This window comes from Dromaius novaehollandiae, chromosome 2 (genome assembly GCF_036370855.1).
Source record: "Dromaius novaehollandiae isolate bDroNov1 chromosome 2, bDroNov1.hap1, whole genome shotgun sequence".
Taxonomy (NCBI): domain Eukaryota; kingdom Metazoa; phylum Chordata; class Aves; order Casuariiformes; family Dromaiidae; genus Dromaius; species Dromaius novaehollandiae.
The window spans coordinates 29,439,722-29,463,220 of record NC_088099.1 but is presented as its reverse complement, the minus strand read 5'-3'; the positions used below and the strand labels follow the sequence as shown (position 1 = coordinate 29,463,220).

The following is a 23,499-nucleotide window of genomic DNA, read 5'->3' as shown; positions in this document are numbered from 1 at the left end:
GTAGGGGGGACGACTGGAGGCAGTTCTGCCGAGTTGTGTTGTTCTGGAGACCCTCAGCTCCCATTGCCTGTCAGCCGAAGCTTGGGGACTTAGCCAAATTGAAATCACAGCATGTGCCCCATATACTGTAGGTAGGATAGAGAGTCAGATCTGGAGCTAATGTAGAAGATGGCCTGCTGGACTTCATAGCTGAAAAAGATTTTATATGGAAAGCTATTGAATGATCCTTGTTAATTATGAATTCTGAACTTCAGAGCAAGGGAGGTTACATTCACCTGTCATCTCACCAGAAAACTGCCTGTAGATTGGCCCAAGAATTACTGATTCATACTGACATAAGCATAGAGCAGATGGTGCTGCTAATTAGTGTGAAACAATCTTACAAGGCAGATAATCTTTCGGTCTCTCCTTGCATGCACGAACCTGATGGAGTGTATTAGTTTGGAAGAATCTTTCTTAGTTTAAATTTCTGCCCTTCCCCTTCCCCCTCCCCCCCCCCCTCCCCCCCAGTGATGCTAACAGTCTTGTCAAGGGGCTCTTTCTTTAAGCAGAACGTTTGTGTCTTAAGCACTTGTTTTCCCCATCCCCTCCTTCTTTTGCAATAGGCTGCTTCGCTGATCCATCCCAAAGAGATCCCTCCAGAGGCTATTCTGCTGGCTGTGTATCTTGAATTACAGAATGGTAAAGAACTTGCTTATTTTTTCCCCAACATTATACAACTTTAATATATGTAAACTGGAATGTTGAATGTAACTTCTGGCACTTTCAATATTATAGATTTTTCTCTTTGAAGTTTGCAACAACTCAAAGTCTCAAGTTTTGAAATGTACTGTAGACTTAGATTTGGAATTTATGGGGAAGAGGGTAGTGCTTTCATTCATAGTCTTTACACTGTGCCAGTATTTTCAACCACAGCCTTCAGGCATTGTTGCCACTTTATATTGCCATGGCTGCATGTACCTACACCCTGCTTCCATGGAATCTTTGGAAGAGTAATTACTTGCAAATATTTGGTTTCTTATGGCTTCCTAACAGTGAGCATTTTGGTACAAGGCAGTTGGCCTCAAGTGTAGTAGTTGGCTGACAATTCCTACTGTTAAGCCTGAAAAACTGTTTATTGCAATCCTGATACAGTCCTGACTTTCTAAACATTCATCTTCTGGGTCGAAATCTTCCATACTTTATCTCTCTCCAGAAATCAGTGGCATCGGAAAGGCTCAGTAAAATGCCATCAATTACTGAGTTGTGGAAAACTGAAGATTGAGTATTAAGCATTTTCATGTCCTTGACGAGGTTTATACTGTAAAAAGAGGGCTTGAAAGGCTTCTTATTAAAGGCAACAACTAAAATCCAAGCTTTACAAAGAAGCCATGCCAAGAGTTATGGGGCAAGTACAGTAACAAAGCCTGTAACATTGGTAACTACCTGTTCTAAAACCTTTCTTGAAGGGTCACCCTGTTTTCATGAAAAACCTATATGAAAAGGAACTAGAAACCTTGCACATGAACTGTGTGGTGTGAGGAGACTGGTACAGCGGTCCCATTGAAGCTTCCATGGGCATGTCCCTGTGCCCCTTGGGGCTTAGTATCTGAGTGCTGTGAAATGCTCAGTGTACTTGTTCCCCTTTAGCTAGCTTGCATTACAAGCAAGGAAGGGGAGGACTTGAGTAGTTGGATTCAGAATTGAGATTTAAGAAAAAGGTTCTCTTATACAGATGTTTTTAAGTTGGAACTTTTGGAAAAAACTGTTCCTCTAAACAAAAAATACAGAGCAGAAGTGTGTGAAGTGGGATTTCCTTTCCCCTAAGTAAAACTGAAAGGGGCTAAAGACAATTTTTTTTGTGAAAGGACAGTATTTGATAAGAGGAAGAAATTTTCTTTTCAGAACTTGCCACTTTTTCTCCTACAATTTTATAGGTTTAATTTTTAACAGAGCTGTTTTTTTCCAAATATATTGTTGTTTAATTGATGTTCCATGCAGTTGAAAGTTGTTTTTTTCCTTTTAAGAACAGTTGAAACTTGAAATAGTGCCAGTACTGTTGAGCTGTGAGGAATTGGTGATCCAGAGTCTCACTATGGGCATGGGAGTGAGAAAAGATGCCTGTCAGGAGTTCAGAAAGTGCTGTGGTGTCTTCTAACTCTGAAGTTAAAGCTTGATGTCTCTTGTAAAGTGTAGCTAAGACTAAGTAGAATCAATCAGTACTGCTGTTTTAAGTTTACTTTTGTTTAATATGTTTGTAACACTTCCATCAGCATTTCCCTGAACAGGAAGATTGCTGGTGTATGTGCTCCAGACCCAGCACTGGCAGGGAACTGGATCCACAGCTCTTCAGCTGTGTTCTGAGGACAGCAGTTAATGAATCAGATCATTTAAAGGTATTGTTTTTAACTGAAAGTTGTCTTGTAGGTAACACTCAGCTGGCATTGCAGATCATCAAGAGAAACCAGCTTCTCCCTTCTGTGAAAACACTCTCTGACATGCGGAAGAAGCCTGTTTTTCAGCCAGTCCACTCAATCCAGCCCATTCAGATGCCAGCTTTCACCACTGTTCAAAGGAAGTGAGGTCCTGCTTCAACCTGCTGTTGCCTTCCCATGAGGGCCTGGGATTTTGTATATTTTTTTTAACCTAGGACACCTAGATACCAGGAGTACTGGAGTGTGTTTATTTGTGTAAATTTTTAATAAAACACTTGAACAAAAGGGCATGCTTGGAGGTGTTTGTAGAAGTTATTCTTAAAAGGACTAGAGTAGAGTAAAATACATACTGTATTTTTAAACAGGCATGACAGTTTACTTAGTAAAAAAGTGGTTAATGAAATATGTAAGTAAGTTCTGTCCTTTGTCATGGGAGCAGGTGAGAGGCAAGTAACTGAAAACAGCATTACTCTAAACTGAAGTAGGAGTATAGGAGTATTTGCCCTTGTGTTTAATCTGAGTTGAACTCATTCTTCAAACAAGAGTCTTTGCTCTAGTGCTCTAACCTGCAGCAGCCTGGAGTCTGTTCTTGCCGCATGTGAAGCTGAATCCTGCCTCCTCCAACCTCCTTCAACACTGGGGCTTGGGAATGCAAACCACATGCCCTGTTTCCAAGCAATGATGGTTTGGCTCAGCTAAAGCTGCAGTTGTTCTTCCAGTTGTGGCTGGGGGGGGTGGGGGGGGGTTTTAAGCTTGAGCACAGTTCCGGGGCTTCCCATGAAAGTCCTGGTACTAACCAGCCTGGTGCAGTTCTCTGTAAGGCAGCCTGCTTGTCAGTACCTGGCTTGAGTGGTATCTTTCAGTCATCCTTAAAAATGGAAGCTGTGCTACAGTTTGTAAGGTCTGACAGAGGGGGGGTGGTGGGTAGGTGCACACACATGCAAAATTGCTACCAGCTAAGCTGCCAGGGAGCCCATTCAGGCCCCTTTCTAGCTCAGAAATGTGTGAGGGGGCATAGAGCCTTTTATTTATCTCTGTCTATCTATGGATACAGTTTGAGAGTGAGACCATTGGAGGGGTAGGTGCTGAGCAAGCGTGTGAGAGAGGCCAAGTGCCCTGTCTGCTTACAGACCTTTGCGCTGCTGTAGCATGAACTAGAGGGCCCTTATGTGCAGCTCCTGCTACATGGTCTCCAAAGGCAGGCTCACAATCAAAAGGCAGCCTGCCAAAAGTGGAAAGAAGGGAGGGAGCTGGCTGGCCAGCAGGCCCTGCAGCTAGTGTGCCAGCTTCTGCTGAAATTGGGGTCAGTGCCCCCCCCCCCCCGCCCCAAAAGGGGGGGGGGGGCATACAGCAGTAAGCATCAGTGCAGGACCAGTGCTGGGCAATATTTTTTTTAACTGATTGCCTCTGTGCAGAAAGAGGGAGGTCACAAGTGGTGCAGGTACAGTAGCATGCATTGGTTTTGGGTGTTTCTTTTTTTTTCTTTTTTTTTTTTGAGGATGGTGGTGGTCATCTTCTTAGGAAAGGTTCTCTAGCTCAACCCAAAAGGTATAAGACAGCAGCATTAACAAGGAATCTCTGGTTACCTGCAGCAAACAGTAGAAGAAATGAGCCTTCCTGCCTTGGGGCTTAAAGCGCTATCAGGGTGTGGGTGGAATGCAGTGACTCTCCTTGCATCCTCCCTAGTGGTTGTGTGTGCAGTTGTAGCTGTTCTGAGACTTTGTCCAGATAATCTCTCCTAGGGAGCTGGGATCATGCCTTATCTCACTGTGCTGCCTTGCTGCTAGCATTGTACTTTGCCTCCAGCCCCTCAGAGTGCCTTGGAGGGGAAGGTCACTTACCCAAGTGGCATTAGGACACCACAGGCCACCTGGGCTGCAGCACTGGCAAGTTCTGCTCTCCAAGCTTAACTTGAGCGTTGCAGCCCCCCCCCTTCACCGATTCATATAGGCAAGGGTCCTGCTAAGAGCATGGACAAACAAACCACAGTTGACAGAAGAGGAATAGTACATTTATTCTGCAACTTGCATATTTAATAACTACAGCTGTTTGTCCCATGTCACTGTTGAATAGGACACTAACAATTACATAACAGCACTATTCTGCTTGGAAGAGCTCAAAAAAGAAAAAAAAGAACAGTAAGAGGTTGAAGAATCAGTACCATCCCTCCTTGCTTAGACAAATAATTGCCCCCACACACCCACTTTTCAAAGCTTTGAAGTAATGACCAGCTCATCTTGATTGTTTCAATGACTGTACTATCAGTTGGTGCAGGCAGTGGTATGAGTGCTTCTCACTCTGTCCTCTAGCAGGAGGGAGAAATTCAGTCTGAATTTTAACAATGATATTTAGACAGGAAAGATTGATATATTTTCTTCCTAAAAGGAGGGAGAACAGAGAGCTGATGCATCTGTCAAGTCAAAGTAGATTGACTGATTAAATACAAAAAGGTTAAAGATGCTTGCTGTGTGGTCTTGGTTTCTGAATAGAGAAGATTCTTCTCCCTTTCCAGTCCCCCTGGGAATGCAGGGTATTCACATGCAAAAAGTGCTGCTGCCTTGTTTCAGCAGTTCCCAGCTCTGCCAGGAGGCATGCAGCAGTGCCCTCGGGGCTGCACGGAGGCTGCAGTTGTTTCCCAGCTACCGCACATCTCACCAGCACATCTCACCGCAGCTGTATTTGCATGTGAGCAGAACCAGTCATCTTTAACACGTCCATAACAAAGCCTGCTCCACAGGGCTGCAGGGACAGGAGCCACTTTGGGATTTGTCCCTGCTCCTCTGCACTGCTGCTACTTACCTGAGTGGTTAGGGCTGGTGACTGTTTCGGATGTTTAGAGTTTCAACATACAAATAAATAAATTCATTCTAGGAAGAGCATGGTCAGGAACCTCCCTGCTTTCCTGCCATCCCTACAGAGTTGCATCCCAATCTTGTCTTTTCCCTTTCATTACTTTTAGGCTTTGATGGTAAAGAAGTGAAGAGCAAACTAAACTGCAAGGTCTCTTGGGGTAAGAGCAGTACCACCACAGCACAGGTACTGTGTTAAGGCAGTACAGTCAACAGTGCTTATGCAGGTTTGGGCACAGTCTCTCTCCTCTTGCCTCCCACCTTGTCTCCAGGAGCCTGGCAAGCCCTGATCTCACCCCTCTGCACTGGGGCAGCATTCCCTTTCCCCCAGTTCCCAGGAAAGCCCAGGGGTAAACCGGTTACTACCCCAGCCCTCCTCAGCCCACATGCTGGCACAGTACTAAAGGCTTCAGCAAGCAGGTGGAGGGGCTGGGTGAGCAGTGCCAGGACCATCTCAGGGTGCTCTGTGAGCTCCAGGCAACTAGCCTTAACCCACCTGAGTTAAGGCAGATGGCATCAAAGCCAGGTACTGGGTTTCTTCAGGGAGAGAGCAGACATGCCAAGGGAATAAGGAGAGTCTGCCATACTGCAAAGCTTGTGAATTCAGCAGTTCTGAAGCTTACCTGAACAGCCTTTTTTCCCTCCTCCTCCTCCACCCTAGGGCCTTCTCCATCCCTTTCTCCTTTCAGCTTACAAAGGCAGTCTGCACTGCTGCTCCAGCAGGAAGGAGCTGTGAGGGCTCTGCTCAAGGACTGGGAAGATGAATGAACAGAGCAGACAGGGATGCTGGGCATTCGCAGTGCTGTCACACACAGCGAGGGCCAGAAAGCAGGTCTGTTTCTAAAAGCTAGTATAGGTAACATTTCTGGATAATGTTTTATCTGCCACCATGTCGAATGCAGTCAGCGGCCTTCATTCTCAAACCTTATTTGCTGAAGAGCATCTTCCCCCTCTTGCCATTTCTTTTCAACATGTTTTCCAAAGTAGTAAGGATAAGGAGCACCTTTTTGCTTACCTGACAGGTAAGTTTCAACCAACCTTCACAACAGTCCACGCTGCAAGATGTCTGATGCACTTTAAAAGTGCTGGTGTGGTGTTGCTTCGCATGGTCACTCAAAAAGCATTGCTTTCAGTTGCAAAGGTGAAGAAACAGCCCTATAGGTCGGCCTAACAAAGTTTAACAGGAATTTTCTGGCAAATTACTGGGGGGAAGGGAGGGGGACAAAAAAAAAAAAATAAAATAAAAAAAAAATCACATAGAGTACAGATGGGGAGCTTAGTAACAAAGTACTTACTCCAGTCATGAAAACAGGGCTTCTTTAATAATAATTTAAAAAAAACCCACACACAAAACACACAAACACACACACACACACAGAACAACCAAATAAGTTTGACTTTTTTTTTTTTGGAAAACTCTTCTCTCTGTAGTACCTAACACTCCTCACTCCTCCTCCACTCCCCTTTCAAAGCAAGAGCCTCTAGTCTGAGTGTTTAAGAGTGTCATTAACTGAAAGCAACCAGGTTCAAATTCATGAAAGGTTTTCTCCTCCTTGCATCCTGAGAGGAGAGATGACTTTGGCTGGGTAATACACACACAGAAATGCAAACACAAACTTGCCATGAAAAAAACTCCTCACATTTATTTGATTAAACAAAAATAAAATAAACTGCATAGGAACATTTTAAAGTCCAGAGAGACACTGACTTTGTTTTAAGGCTGCCAGTAGCTGATACGTCATCTCCTTGCTACATCCTTCAGCCTTCCCTATGGACCACAAAGATACATTCAGAAGCCTCCATTAACACAAGAGTTCTAACATTTTGCTCACTTATCCTACACAAAAGTTTGCACAAAACCTGTCATGCTTTCTTCTTTGTGGTACTCAACATCTTAAGTTTAAAAATGTCACTTTGTCCAAGTAGAAATGAGATGCCCTTTTTGGAGAATGGGAGTTCGTCAGAGCCAGTTTCATTATCAGTTAGTTATAAATGCTCCGAGCAGCTCATTAAAAGCAGAGCACTGTCTGTCCTGCTGAGATGTTTTTATTATTATTAGGAGAGCAGCATGATTAATCACTAAAGTAGAAGAGAAATACAACTGCAGCAGAACAGGAAACTACAAAACCAATTCAGTTGGTTCAAGACGCCCAATATCACAAAGTCATTCTGGATCCTGATGCCAACCTGCATCAAGACAACAAAACTTATAAGACTTAATTACTAGTGTATAAGATGGAGCCATACATCTACGGTCATTTCGACAAGGTGAGAAAATGCAAGTTTGTCACACTGGTTTCATTTGGACAACCTCCATTTGTTCAAGGCTTCCAGTTTCTACTTATTTAACACCTGAACAAAAAAGACCACATTAAACTGTAGGGATGAGTCCAGCACCCTCACTACTTGCAGCGAATTGTGCACTAACAAAGCAGGGCATGGCAGGTAATGCACAGTACAAACAATAGTCACATACCGTAAGAAACCCCCACCAACTTGGGTGACTAAGCACACCTTACAAACTAGTTAAAAACTTCTTAGTCATTTTAGAAAAGAAACTAAAAACAAAACCCAGGAACAGACATCTCTCCCTCTGAAGGGAGAACTACTACGCTGTCTGAGAAGTATTCTACAAACCTAGAAAAGGACTTTTTTTTTTTAAACTAGTCTGGTAGTTCAAAAGGAAGATACTTAACTACATCACTACACAGACACTTAACATTCAGTCAGTAAGGCTCTATGAAAAGAGCTTAAAAAATTATCTACCTGAGTTTGTAGGTTGATACAATCATTAATAGAAGGTCTAAGACCATGCAGGTACACAAAGCATTTTTAGAACCATTATTGGTTAAACAATGATGGAAAGAGATGCCAATCTGGCTTGTTAACCCGTAAGATCACTTAGAGACAATGTACGTTTTCCACCATAACATTTACCAAACCCAGTCTATCATTATTAGGGATTTCCTGTACCCACTTCTGTCACCCCCAAATACAACTAAGGGAGGAAAAAGATTTTCAATACAATATTGTGATAATGTGCTTCTGCAACTTTACTCCACAGGTAAAACACAGGGCATGTTGCATGTCACTATTAAAGTCGCGTAAAAACCCCAACGTACTGGTTTTAAACTGCCTCTCCAAAGAATATCAGAACCTAAACTGCTCTCCAGGAATAGGAACTTGGTTGCTCTGTCATGGTGGAAAAAATCCCATTGTGTCAAGAAAACTACAAATACAATCACCAAGTCAAAAAAAATCAGTATCTTATTCCCTTCAAGCATTTGGTACAGCATTGTGTTTACAGAAATCATAACCTTTGTCTTTCCAAACTGGGCATATTTGTAGGCATGCATAAAAGTAAATTTTTCTCTTGTAGAGAGGAGACCTAAAGGTCTTAAGGACATAGGAACTCTGCAAATGAAAATGAAGTATGTCGTGTCAGCTAGTAGTGTCATAATACTGAAAAGAGTTTACATTTTCATACTTCATAGTGAAAGCAGAACAAACTCTAAAGTGTTTCTATTTGCTCAGTCCAATAGATGAACATTTGGTTTTATTTACAGTTTCTCTAGCAAGGACAGTTTAATATTTCCATGGGCAGGCAGTGGAAAATTTAAAAAAAAGCAAGAAGTCACCACATTGTACACACTTAGTATCTTGTTTCAATTAAAATGCTTGTCCAACAGGCAGGATGAATCCTTCCCCCACACAGATTCTCAATTATTTCTCAAACCTGTCTGATGATTGAGGTAGATGATTTAGTTCTGCAAATTGAGGTAGAACTTCAAGAAAAAAAAAGTGGCATCTCTAGTTGTGCATTTTGTACCACAGCAAACTGGGTTTCAAACTCCCAAGGACTCAAAGACCAAAGGTACAATATTTGTCTAAAGCAAGTACCAGTGTTCATTTTTTATACAGCTCCAAACTGTTTGTCTAAACATCTCTATTTTTAAATACCCTATTTTCTTTTGGCACCATTTGGCTTACACTCCTTAAAAAAAAAAAAAAGAAAAAAAACACACCACCCACAAAACCAGACACTTTGGCACTTAAAAAAAAAAAAAAAAAAAAAAAAAAACACCCACCCAGAACTAAACACAGAAATCTCATGATCATTAGAAGCAGTAAAATAAGATATGGCCAGATAAGCCTATAAACCTGCTGTCTTTAGAGATTAATCAATTTTGGTTCAAATTTAGCTAAAGAGACTGGGCCCATTTTCCAGCAATTCCACAGGAATGCCATATCCAAGTGCCTTGTTCTTCTTTCTCCCAACTTGGTTATGTCTGGCCCTAAAATATGCATTAGTTTTTGTGTGTTATCCCACCCTCCACCTTATTTATAGTTTAGGTTCACAGGCTTCCCAAATAAATTATACTTAAAGGGTACTAAATAAAAGCAGTAAAATTATCTGCTTATTTGCTACTGAAATTCCTGCTTAAACGGTTCTGAGAAAGGGCAGGATTGCTCCATAGGCTGAACCTGCAAAAGCAAGAATCTGACCACTGATAATGTTTCATCAAAAAAAAAGTTTACTGAGAGCCACTGGTTTAACTTGGCATAGTTAAATTCCTTTGGGAGTTCAAAGTAGACAAGTCTGCTAATCCAAATCTATTGATCCCCAACGCCAGAGCTAAGAGAGAGGAACAAGCTCATCTCACACCTTTCTCCCAGCCATTTCCACTAGTTCAGACTACTCTGTACACTTGGTCTGCAATCCAACTTCACACTTTTGCTTTTCCTCTGTACCCTCTTTTACCACACACATTACGATACTGGGGCATTAGCCTGAGAACATGCATGGGGGAAAAAACAAAAAAACAAAAAAACAAAAAAAAAGAGCCAGGTTTGAATCTTGTTTATGATCCACGTATTACTTTTTAAAAGCCCCTATGGGGCATCTGATGTTGGCATTAAGCTTGTATAATATTTTTGCTACTTATTTTCATTGCATATAAAACATTCCATTTTATAAGCTATACTACTTATCAATGAGACCAAGTGTGCTTAGCACCATCTATGACAAACAGATTAGAAATTAATTTGGGTAGCTAAATAGTAGTGTTTTTAAAACCAAAAAGCTCCCCAACATGTGAGGTCAAGAACTTGAGGCCTAATCATCTGGTTTGTAGGCAAATTCACCAAAATTAAATAGACAGCAACTTAAAGATCAAGTCATTCCTCTTCCTGATAGAAGAACGGGACTGGTGGTTTGGGCAATGGATCCATACAAAACAGCAAAGGGCAACTTCAGTGTCTGCCATCATCTAAGCACTACAGGTTGAAGAAAGACAAGAATGTTTCTACAGTTCAGCATGAAGATGCCAAACATGCTTAACTTTCTCTCCAAAAATTCCCTTCCCCAAGCTCAGAGAAAGGGGTGGGACCCAATAAGCATTAAAGCACAAGAGCATTTCTAGCCATACTCCAGCACTGACAGCCACTCTGGTCAAGATAGGAAGAGACCAGGCATTTTTATTAAGACATGGTAGGATAAATGCAAGGACACTGCAAACTAAACATTAAAGCTTTTAAAACCAGTTTTCTTTGGTATCTAGGTCTTGCAGGCTAATTAGTTTTCACAGCCCAAGTTACAAATAATTCTTGGACTGAATAAGACAAGACAAACATGGACATGTCACAACTGCAGGCCACCACCAAGAAGGGAGGCACATACAGAAGTAAAACTTGAAAGAATTAAATGTAAATTAGTTTTCTCTCATACCCATATTTTGAATGGCCACACAAGTTTAATGACAGACATCTCTATAAAAGATCATCCTTTAAAAGATAATTTTTAAACCATGCTATCCTAAGATTAAGCCTAGCTGAAACATACTGCTTTGAAGAGTTTGCTTCCTTGAGGCTTTGGCTAAAAGGCAGCACAGTTATTTTATCTTATTTAATTAAGGTGTTTTTCTCACCCTTCTTTTAAAAGAGGTTTAGCCATCTCATTGTATCGCTGTCGCTCTCCAGCCCTTTAGTTTAAGCCTCCTTCTAAGCAGCAGCTATCTGCCTGCACACAGCATCAGGATTTCTACAAAACCCAGAAAGTTAACACTCCTTGGAGGGGAAAGCAGCAACAAGGAAAGTGCACCTTGTGATTTCTCACAAACTTGTAAAGAGCCTTTCAATCTCAGGTCACTTTTGTGCATGGTGGCTGGCAAAGAGATGAACCCTTTCCTTGGAGGGCGGTAAGGCACTTCAGCCTTTCTGACAATAACCTTGCTTCTGTTTCAGAGATCTTCTCTTGCAAACAATAATGCAAATCTCACAGCATTTCCAAGGAGAAGAGTACGGATGTGTGAACTCTTCCATTGCTGTGTGATTGAAAAGCCCTCTGTTCCCTACTTTAACCATTCCGGTTTGCCACCAAAGGTCCTATCCAGAGGGTGAAGCAACAGCTCTCTAGAGACCACATCGGTACTAAGAGCTAAACTGGAATGCAAGAAACTGAAGAACAAACTAAAGACCTCCAGGGATTCACTGTCAACATGGTTTTACTAAGATGATCTCCATTCTCCCAAACCTTTCCAAAAAGTCTCTGCTTCTCAGAAAAAGTTTATATCCCTAATAAGGCTAGTCCCCCCTGCCCCCAAGCTTTAAAGAATCAGATTAATTTATTTTACACAGAATTCTTTGGTACTGCCCTGGAATAAAGCAGCAAAGCTTTATGTGTATCTAGCTTGCTTTATGCTGGTAACTTTTTACTTAGATCTATAGCAAAACAGTACATACGGCCACAGGCCTGCCCCACCCTAAAAACTAAAATAAAGCTTCCTGAACATTTCAATCCAGCTCTTGAGGGAAGCAGAGGATGAGATGAATTATATTCTGTCACTGATCAAGGTATTGCAATCCTCTTTAAAAGACAAAAGCTGTGGACTTCTCTGAAACGCACCCTGAATCTCCAAAGCTGTGCTTATTCTTATTTTTGGAAAAGGTACCACTTTGCTTTAACAAATCCATTCAACTTTATTCCCTTAAAGTCTCTCTACAGGGAGGGGAAGAAAAAAATAAAAGCTAGTCATTTCACAAGAAACAACCTTAAATCAAGGGTTTGATTTTCCCTACTTCGATGCTCCTTGTAACCTCTGCTGCTATCCAAATTAGTTGCACATACTGATTAAAAAAAAAAAAAAAACAATAGCAACGGTCTAAACAAACAAACAACCTAACAACTTTCAGGTGAAAGTGGTAAAAAAAAAAATACTCAAAGGACAGGATACATTAAAGGAAGCCTTGCTTTTTATCTAAACTTTATAATGACTGTACTAAGCCACTAAAATGAATAATTTGGTTTAAACTTAAAGAAATATTGTGCATTTTTATCAGCTTTGCTTTGTGCTGTTTGATTACTGCTTTTTAGAAAAATACACAGAAATGCCAAAAAAAAGATGCGAACTTGCTCTTTCTGGCGAGTGAATCCCACTCACTTTCACAAATCGTTTAGTCTTCTGGAAACAAGACACTGCTCACCAGTAAATCAAACACACTGAGGTATAAAAAGGAGAACAGGAAAGAGTTCTCTGCTGCAGCAGCAATTCAAAAAAATTCCCCCCTCCCATGTCCCCAACCCACAGAACTGCAGTATGATCAAGAACACAAATTCTCTACAAAATACCTATTACTTATTTTTTTTCCTCCCTCCATTAAAAAAAACTATATAGAGCCTTTTTGGCTTAGTCTACAGAATTCACCACACAAATCACCTAATGTGCACAGCAACACATGTTTGTGCATGAAACCCCATCCGGGGGAGAGGTAAAATTTTCTGAACTGTGAGTATGTGGGGAGGGGAAGGGGGAGAAAAAACAGGGGAGGGAAGGGAGGACAATGAGGTAGATAGAATTTAACTTTACAGGCTCACTCCCTGCAGAAAAGATAAGTACATTCATCTGTAAAAAAATTAAAGATGAGGTAGGTTTGAATTAACGTTGTATTTTTTCATTTTCTCTTAGAAGAATTTCCCTGAGACAGTTTCTTCCTAATTCAAACACAGATTAGAAGACGAGAATTCGATTGTTTCCGAAGTCGACCACAACAATCATGCCATCAGGGGTGACGGCTATACCTGAAGGACGGTCCATTTGACCAAAGCCGCTTCCCTGAGTGCCAAACTTGCATAAAAAGCTACCATTTGACTCAAATATCTGCACCCGGTGGTTCCTGGAATCGGCCACAATGATGCGCCCCTCTTGATCCACCGCCACTCCCTGGGGGCGCAGGAACTGGCCGTTCCCAGTACCCTCCGAGCCCAGAAAGCGCGCTGACTGGCAATCTGGATGGATGACCAAAAGGCGATGGTTGTTGAAGTCTGTCACTACCAAGTGGCCCTCGTGATTGAAAGTCACACCTCTGGGGGAATCAAAGTGCTTCCAGAGTGCCCCTTCGAAGCCATACTTGTTCAGAAACACACCATCAGGCCCAAACAGCTGAACACGATGGTTCCTTGTGTCGGAGACCAGGATTTTGCCCTCGGTGTTGACAGCCACATCCCATGGGTAATTGAATTGCCCATTCTTGGTTCCTTTCTCCCCAAATTTCAGAATGAACTGCCCCTCAAACGTGAAGATCTGGATACGATGATTGTCCTTGTCAGCCACAACAATTCTACGCGAGATGTCGCAGGCCACGCCAGCGGGCCGATCGAACTGGCCAGGCCGGGAGCCCAGTGTGCCAAACTTGTGATGGAAAGTCCCGCATGGCTTGAACACCTGGATACGGTTATTACTGCGGTCAGCAACAATGATGTAGCCTTCTTTGTCTACACTAACGCCCCAGGGGCGGCAGAGTTTGCCATCGCTGTCTCCCTCGCTGCCAAACGAGAGCCCAGGTAGCCCAATACCAATGTAGCTGCGGCCAGATTTCACCATGACTTTGAAGGGGCTGTTCTCGATGTGTTGGTTGCACATCATCACGGACACCAGGTGCTCTCCCTCCATCTGTGGACGATAGCTGACCAGGTAGGTCCCATTCTGCTGATCACTGACATCTGCCCCAAACAGGTTTCCATCTGGGCCCATCACCACTGCAGAGATCATGTCGCCTCCAGAAAGGCGAGGCTCACCATCATGGTCATAGCCTATCACTGTGAAAGAGGCTACTTTGCCCTGCAGTGCACGCTTGAGGCCTTCCCCAGTAGCTTTGGTCAGAGGAGCAAAAGCCCCACTGCTGACAAAGCCCATTGATTTAATGGCCATATACAATGCCTGATCAGGGGGAGTAAACATGATCCGGTCATCCTCCTGTGGCTGGAGAAGGCCCCTCACATTCTTCAGCTCCTGCACCTGAGCCAGCATACGGTCCCGTGCCAGAAGAATATCCATGGTACGGCCCTCCTCCAGGACCTGCTGGACAGCACTAATAGTGTTGTCCAGCTTATTCAGGTTCTGACGTAACTTCTCAACTTGCAAGTAGAGTGACTTAGCCTTGACTTGACGAATCTTTTCCACCTTGTGCGGAAAGGAAGGGAATAGAAGAGGAGAGGAAACAGAGATGTGGAACATTTATATCAGGAAAGACACAGCAATATTTCCTAATGTGACTCTTCCACATAAAAAACAGTTAAGCAGTTGTCACAGGATGCAATAACCAAACAGAACTGCAAAACAAGACCTTCAGAAACCATGATGAGGAAGAAGAGAAATGAACAAAAGCAACTCTATCCAGATAAACATCACTCCTGTGACATGCATCTTTCAGGGTGTGTGTGGGGGAGTTATGCCATTTGAAAGGAAGAGTTGCTTGTTTATTAACTTATAATGATCTCCTTCCTAAACTGCTATTCTACCTTCTAGTCATAAGGCACTCAACAGATCAGAAGGCACATCTTATTTAGACTCGAGAGGATTTTCTATGGGTTCTCAAGATGATCCTCCCCCCCCCCCAAAAAAAAAAAGAAAAAAAAAACAAAGCAGAGGCTGACCCTACTCTAATAAAAGGAGAATGGAGGCCAATTTGAGTTTCAGGAGGTGGGCAATTATCACATTAGATTGAGGCTAGGAGTCAGCATTAGCTAATAGAAGTGGATTCTCCTTACTTCCCAGTCTGCCAGAATTGTGATTTCAATTCAGTCTATTTGTATGTGACCGGATAATACCAAACATCTCTCTCCAGGACTTTTAGGATCCAATTATTCAGTTATTTTCCTCATTGCAAATACCGACAATCATGCTAAGCTACTGCTTTACAAGACACCTTAAAATGTCACTTAAAAGGACACAGAAGGTTGCTGCTAGGTCCTACTTGGGAGACTGAAGCTCAAACAAATAGTTGTAAACAAACCATATTTTATATATGCCTGTGGTTCTTTTCTTTATTTCTGAAAAAGATTTTAGACCATCTGGCAAAGACATCTGCTTTGTAAAAGTAAGTGAAACATGTAATTACTTTGTTGCTGCAAAAATACATTGCATTATTGTTCCGCAGCAAAGCAAATATTCAGACCAACCAGCAAAATACAGTAGTGAAGAACAACTCACTGTCTAAAGACTCCTGCCACAGTACTGAGCAGATGAAAGAAGAAATTCACTAGACACAAACGTGCTATTTCACTAAAGTTACACAGCATGCAGGTTTTACCTGTGTGTTTCAAAAAACTGAAGAGATGCTTCCTCCATAAGCTCATCAGAAAAATCACAAGTTTCCAGAGGATATTAGCAAACTGGGGCACTTTCAGTGCCTCAGCTTTGGTACCCAAAATTATTCACTAACATCACTCTTGATGTTAGGGCTTAAGCTTTCTGCTTTTTTTTTTTTCTGGCTAAATTTTATTTACTACCAAAACCCAGTTTTCCTTCAAAAGGTCTGTTTATAACCTAAAGGGAACTTGTTCTCAATGCAGATATCCCAATAAAGTGCATTTATGTAGCCTCTAGAGATACAAGTGGCTTAGGGGTAACTTTCTTCTCCTGTACTAAGAATAAATTAAGAGAAGGCTGTCAGGCTTCTCAGGAAAGCTAACAGTGGAAAGCAAACTTGTTTCCCTCAATCTAATTGCCTCAAGAAAGAAGCATTAGAAGTACAGTAATTATAAAGTGCATTCTTTAAGCTTACAGTCCACATTCTGTAAGAAAAAATGGTAAAACATACAAACATCTCCATCAGGAGACTATTGCACAGAACTACTCTAGGTACAGTGATACTACACTCTTACCAATACAGTGGTCATTTTGCTGGCAACAGACATTAAACCGGAAAATCAATGTGCCAGTCAGTGTTGCTGGAGAAGTGGAAGGCAAGAAGCAGTTTATGGATGGCACTGCTTCCTGGCAGCATGTGCCCATGCAGCCATGCCTGCAATAACTCATCCTGCCCCATTTTGCCAGCACAGGCAGCCACATGGGTCCTGGTCTCTTACTGCACTTAGTCTGGTGCAACCAAAGATTACAGGAGTATTGCCTACTCATCCCTAAGCTTCTCCCATCTTGACCACACATTTCTACTCCCTGCCCTGTATGAAATTTAGCAATCATGGAGCCATAGGACAAGTCAGTTCGACTCATTACTGATTTGAAAGGACTAAGGGGGTTTCTGTTCAGCTGAACAAGTTGGACCAAAGGCCTGATCCAAACCAACTTCTTCTAGGCAAGCAGAGAAAAGCCATGACCACTATGTTACCTTTCTGAAATAGACACTTTATTGGTATTGTCCCTACTGCAGTGCGAGGGCAGGGGTTTGAGGGGGTGCAGCCAACAACGTACGTACCACATATGCATCACTGAAGTGAATGCAGAAGTCTAGAACTGTGTAGATGCTCCTATTGCAGTCTATTTTTTACTCTATCAGCAGAAAACTGTGTTATTACCTCCCTTCCACCAGAAAGAGAAGGACACTACCTTTACTGAAAGTAAAATACGTTTTTGGATGTGGTGAGAATAAAAGTTAGTCTTGTAGAATTCCTACTAGGCTGTTCCAAAGAGGGGAAAAAAAGTTTGCTTCTTTCCTTCGCATGTAAAGGAAAGTGGACCATATAAGCCGTACTTAATTCTACAATGATGTATTAAAGAGTTTTTAAAGACATTTTCTTTGAATACAAGGTATCAAAGACACTTCCCCAGGCTCACTACTGGAGACTGCCCCTTTTCCAGGGCTGTGAGGTATTGCAGCTGAGCCAGTGGGGGAGTGCCTACCTTTCTTGTGGGGCTAAGCTTGTGTGAGGATATGGCAGTCCCTATTTGAAAAGCAAATCCACAACCAACCACCACCACCCCACCCCCAGTTTCCAATATTGAAGAGACACCTTCAATACAAAACTATCTGAGCACAGATTCCAGCACTCTGTTCCCTACAGGACAGCAGCATAACCCCCTGAAACTGTAGTGTTTCAACTCAGAGACAGTGTTCCTCGGATGGTATCAGAATCTGACCCTGTACCAGTTAAAGAGCATGTTTCCAGTTTAAAACTGCCAGCAATTGCAGTGTACAAATACAAATATTAGGTGCATACCTTCCAAAGCAGCTCGCACTCCCGCTCTTCCAGGGCCTTCTTATGTCTAGTTGTCACTGCTTTGACTTCAGACTGTACCACCTTAGCTTTCATCTCAACCTGCTCTGCCACAGCCTGGGCCTGTTCAATGCTCAGCTGGAGAGGAAAAAAAAGGCAGCACACTTACAGTTCAGCCAAACCAATTAAAACTGCATTAGAGAACTGTCTCTTACATTTAACCCTATGCCTGCAGCAGGAGGAACAAAGTGACTCTTCAAGTTTTACCAAGCCTTCATCCATTTCATACATCAACCACTGGAAACTGACATAATTTAAAAAAGTCCATTACATGGGGTTTAAGCCTTCAGGGTACCCTGCTGCATCACCACCACAGATTAAGTTTCCGGTGCAATTCCAGCAAGCAGTTGATGTGAACTCAAATGTAAGAGAATCACATACAGACATTCAGGCTCAGGTTCTACTGCGTATGGAGGGTCCAAAGTTTCTCTTGGTCTTCAGAATGGTTCAGACCAGTGTTCTGCAGCACACACAACACTAACTGCTTCTAGTAAGAAATGGCACTGTAGCAAACAGACTTATCTATGCATCAGAGCTTCACAGAAATACCTTAATAGAATATAAATAGCTAAGAGAATTGCCACACAACAAACTAGACAGTGATTACTAAAAACACATTAACATAGTTATCCACACTTTGGATAGAGACCAAACTGCTAATTTGTTTATTAATACTTGAAAGTACTAGTATTGAAATGCATTCTGTAGTAGCGCTCTGCAAACATGCAGAATGTGTTTGGAAGGAACATGTACAGTAACTAAACCTCTTTTCTCATTTAAAGAGAAAAAAATCACAGAATTTGTTTCCTTCTCAAATTGCTCCCAGTTTCACAAATTGGGACAGAAAAGCACAAAAACAAGAGCAGGCACATCTGAAGGATCAATACTACTACAAAGGAAAAAGTTTTATAGCAAAAATTAGCTGGATCTTTAGAACTAAACCTTGAATACTTCTGCCATGTAGTGAATCAGCATTAGGTGCACAGATGAGGTAGTGAATCCTTAAAGAAGTCAGAAGGCATTAGTTACAGAATCCTAAGGGGAAAAAAAAAAAGGGTTGTATGGGACTGTACTAGCAAACACTTGATTTTTCTTTCATCCTTTCATAAGACACATTACAGTATCTTTTTACTTCTAGAATTTAGGAATTCTGGAGCTGCTTACATCAACATACTGAAAATAATTATCTAACTGCCTACAGACCTACACCACACAGCACTGCAGCAGCTTGGCTGGCAAGAATTTAGTTTGTTGATGACTGAGAAAGGAACTCAAGAACTTACTTCTTTGCTCTCCTCATTACATACTGAAAGCCATGGAAACATCCATGGGTATTTGTTTTCAAATACAGCATTTCAGGATAGGCTTCACAATGCCTTTCCCTCATTCTGGTCTGAGATACTGGTCCATTTCAGAACTTTTGAGCTGTTTGAGCCTAGATGGTGAAGGAATGCTCTGGCAGAAAGCATCTTCAGGAAGCTGTGCCTCACGTGTGATGTTATCCAAGATACTGTTCCTCAGAAATGCAGTCTTGATAAACAGAAGGCAAAAAGGTAATTTGCTAAGGGCTTTACAGTAGTACATTTAGGGCCTTCTGGCAAATATCCTCAGTTTAATTCTGTACATGTGCATGTACTAATCAATGAGCCACCTCGTGTGACAATCTATCTGGTGTGACCCAGCTTTGTCTAGAAAGTCAGACAAGGGCTTTTTTTGTTATCTTTTATGGAAGTTAGTCATCAGTATTTCCAGAATCTGATCTGGCAAATATAACAGTAGCTAATTTATACCAATAATAGGAGTGTTACCACTCAGTAGAGCATCTTCATAAAAGCAGAACTGCACTGACACTTGGACCATTTTTCATTTCAGACAGTTATTCTAAAACAGCTAAGTTAAATTAAATGTATTTTTCAAGTCATGTGAGAATAGAGGACTGAAAGGAAAAAGAAAGACCATAAAACTTGGTCAGAGAACTGGAGATGAGATGAAGGCAACCATGAGAAAACTCTCAAAGACAATGGCAGTGTTTTTGGTCTTTAATATCAGGAAGCCAACAACAAACTGTTTGGTAAAAGAAAACTGGACTGCTGCTTCAAGACCCCTCTGTAGGGGGGGAAGCAGGTTCCTTCTTCATGCAACTCCCAGCTCTGTCACCTTGACTGCATTTTTAACAAGGCTTTAGACTCAGAGACAGTCCAAATACCCCACTCCCACTGGAGGCAGGCCTGACTTGTCTTCATGCAAAGCTTCTGGCAGACAAATCTGACTCAATGCTTCAAGACCACCGAAAGTGAAAATCCCATTACAACAATTAGCAAAGCACAGATGAAGTCACAACTGCGCACAGATTAAGACTTCATGTAAGCCAATAACTCTGTCCTTGCAGGAAGTGGTCTAAATGCAAGAATTACTGTGCCTCACCATTCAAATACAGAGGCAGCTTCTACTACAGGGAGAAAGCTTACATTGCTTCAAAACTAACCTAGAAGAGTCTTACTACATACAGCAAAACACCCTCCTGCTTTTGCAAAGGGAAATAAGTATCTCCTTAAATATTTAAGTGCTAGGGAAAACTACACTACCCATGCATATTCCAATCCCAGCAAGGATGCCTGTGGAGGCAGAAAGGTCTTGTTTTACTCGTTTGAGCTTTCTGAACAGCAGCATTGATTAGGACTGTGGCCTGTGTTCTTTTTCATACCTTATAGCTAAGAGCAATCCCAACTGCCCTCACAGTACTTTATCAAAACCAGAATCCACCTCAAGGACTCTGTAACAGCAGGAGAGGTATTAATCCCTGCAGATTTTGTGATCTTCCCTTTGTAGGAACCACAGTTACGGCAGGGTAAGTAACTGTGCTATGAACACATCCCCATACACACTAGCTTCTAGAAGCTGCACTCTGTAGCATGAGGTTGTCTACCAATAACTCGTGATGCCACCCTGATTCACTCTACAGATCTGAGGCTGGAATAGCTCACAGAAGGGCACTGAAGGGCACCTGAAACACTAAAGCGCTAATAAACAGGTTATTTTTGGACTGCCCAAGATGCTGACAAAGCTTTGGACAAGATCGCACTATCCCTCATTATGTCCAAACAAGCTAGAACAATCTAGGAAGGCTGACCAGGCAAACACACAGTAGCAGGTAGTGACTGGGTGGGGAGCAGGGGAAGGGAGGAAGGGAGGAAGGGAGGGCAGGCAAGTTATCTTCTATAAAGAAGCAACATTTCTTGTCCTAGTCAGGCACAATCTACAACAAACCCTTAAAGGAAAGCACCTTGTACTGATGAACTCTAAGGGCAGGTGATAACTATTCCAGGGCTTGTTAATGAGATGGTTAGCCAGTTCACATGCTTGGGAAACAGAAGACAAGGGCTGAGTTTAACAAAAGCATCTGGTTCAGTTATTGAAGTTGAGAGGGATACGAACTATGTTGGCCCTTGCTGTTGGTTGCTACAGTAAATCACTTATTTGCAGCTATACCTATTCACTTGCATGACTTCCCTGTGGCCAAAGATGGACAAGACACTTCTCCTTCCATTCAGGATGTCAGTCCATGTGCACACGTGTGCAGGGGAAATCCTATTGTCCTGCTGCTCTTAAGGAAGGACTTCCTAATGCATCTTGCAGACTTCAGGATTGATATTGATACTTTCAATTCTTCAGATTAAAATTTAAGCAATGACAGTGTTTGTGCAGGTAATGAGGTGTTCCACAGGGCCATGACAAAGGAAACCTTGCAATTCAAGCCTCTAGCAGGGCAGAGAGACCAGTATGTTTTCACGAAGGAGAGCAATTCAGCCCTGCAGACATCTATCACTAGCTACTGCTTCCAGGATATTTCAGAATTCCTGGTTGTTCTCTACAAGCTTATCCAAATAGCAACATAAAACATTCAAAAAAACAGACTTCAACAGGAGAGGACACAACTGCCATGCAATATTACCTCTACTTTCAGACTTCAGAGTGTTTAATGAGAACTATTACTACATGTGCAAGTCTCAGTTTTTGTTCTCCAGACATTTTGTACAAACTGAAAAAATTGCCTTGCTGACTCTCCAAGCTAGCTATTCCTATTAATTCATACAGCATTTTACATATTCAAGACTTGGCACCCCACACAAACCCACCACGTGCAAGCGTCCCTGGCAGCGGAGGCTGGGGCGTCAGCGCCTGCATACAACACAGTAAATCAAACATTCCTTTCCAGGGTAAGCCTGCAGACCCAGACCTGCCCAGCCAGTTCCCATAGGCTGCAGCCAGCTTTGAGTAAAAGATGAACAAAGTTGTATCAGACCCCAGGTGTCCTCTTGGACACCTCTGAACTCCCCCTCAGCTACATTTCATAACCTGAACCCTCCCCCCAATCCTTGAAGTAATGGGCTTGCAGCTAGAGTGGCTCTGAAATGGCAACTGATGCTGCAGCACAATGCAAAGCAGCTTATGGCAAGATTCAGCAGTAGCAATTTCAAGTGAAATTAGCATCATAGACCTTCATAGTCAATTCAGACACATAGAAGTACAAACAAGTGGTTCAAAGCAGGATTTGCAGCTCTGTAAAATGGCCATTTTCAACAATTTTCCCAGTTTCTTCTCTTCTATTGGATATTAGAAACCGAAGCCTCAAGTTAGCAAAAAGCCTTCGACAGTTCCATCTTTATATTCAATAGAAAGTGTTAAGTCAGGCAATGTTCTGGAAACACCACTACTCCAAATTTGCACTATTGAGGCTTTTTTAATACAAAGTTGTGGCCAGAAGTGTGCACCACTCAAAGGAGAGAGGGAAAAAAAAAAAATCATTACAGAGCATCTGTGGTGACAGATACTACGAACAAGAAAAGCAGATGCTGATGCCCTCACTGTGCAGTTTCTACAGTCCTGTACCCAAGTTAAATCAGTATGTCCACATAGCATAACACAGCTACTTAGAGAGGCCTCCGAAAGAGCAGTCTGTTAATCTGGATGCAATGTCATGATGTTGGATCTGTATCAGTTCAGAAAATTATTCGTTTGAACACACAGCAACACAACACAAAACGGTGTGGAACACAACCGCAGCAACACTGTGAGATGTAGCAAGGCTGTTGCAATCCATTAATGACAGCATCAATTTTAAGGGTTTTTTTCTTTCATCTCCCAAAAGTGGGGGGGTGTAATAGTTTTCTTCAAACATTAATCCCAGTACTTTTAAATCCGCTAACCCCTTTAAATTTTCAAATGAAGGTGCAAATTTTTGGAGAGTAAGTTCAACTTTAAAGCAAACTGGTTTTCTTTGTTTTATTCCAAGGACTCCCTTCAGCATTTCAGGGATGAACAGACCACAGATACTGTGTAAAGAACCTTAAATATACACTTACCCTACCTCAATAGAGAGGATTTAGATCTTCACTAAGAATTTAAGAGGAAACTTATCCTCTAACTAGGATATCTAGGCAAGAAACCCTTGAGATGTATATTCTCTGATAAACCCCTCTCTAACTTTAAAAGCATGTTAAATACAAGCACATCATATACAAAAACCTTAAGGAATCTAAATGTCTCAAGTTAGCCCTCTTCCACCATTGCTAAAGGTGTTCCATATGCAGCATCCATGATATTGTTCATTTTCAGTTCCTTATGGTAACAAAAAGATATAGAGAGCATTTTGCAATTACAGAGTTTTGCAACTACTTACTGTTTTAGAGCAGGATAAAACAATCAGGACAATAGCTAGCTTCTA

At 42.0% G+C, this 23,499-nt stretch overlaps 2 protein-coding genes across 5 annotated transcripts in view; one reads left to right on the top strand and one right to left on the bottom strand.

The window, feature by feature from the left end:
- The window catches only part of CNOT10 (CCR4-NOT transcription complex subunit 10), a 38,874-nt gene extending 36,172 nt beyond the window's left edge, over positions 1 to 2,702 (top strand). For all 4 annotated transcript variants that reach the window (XM_064506126.1, XM_026098699.2, XM_026098698.2 and 1 more), the window contains 2 exons: positions 606 to 681; positions 2,407 to 2,702. In XM_064506126.1, coding sequence (XP_064362196.1) covers positions 606 to 681; positions 2,407 to 2,561 — 231 coding nt within the window. In that variant the 3' untranslated portion in view covers positions 2,562 to 2,702. The remainder of the gene's footprint in view (positions 1 to 605; positions 682 to 2,406) is intronic.
- Positions 2,703 to 6,880: 4,178 nt separating this feature from the next.
- Positions 6,881 to 23,499, bottom strand: part of TRIM71 (tripartite motif containing 71) — a 65,116-nt gene continuing 48,497 nt past the window's right edge. Inside the window, exons 4-5 of the mRNA XM_064506125.1 lie at positions 17,718 to 17,852; positions 6,881 to 14,721 (exon numbers count right to left, since the gene is read on the bottom strand). Of these exons, the coding sequence (XP_064362195.1) occupies positions 13,270 to 14,721; positions 17,718 to 17,852 (1,587 nt within the window). The 3' untranslated portion in view covers positions 6,881 to 13,269. The remainder of the gene's footprint in view (positions 14,722 to 17,717; positions 17,853 to 23,499) is intronic.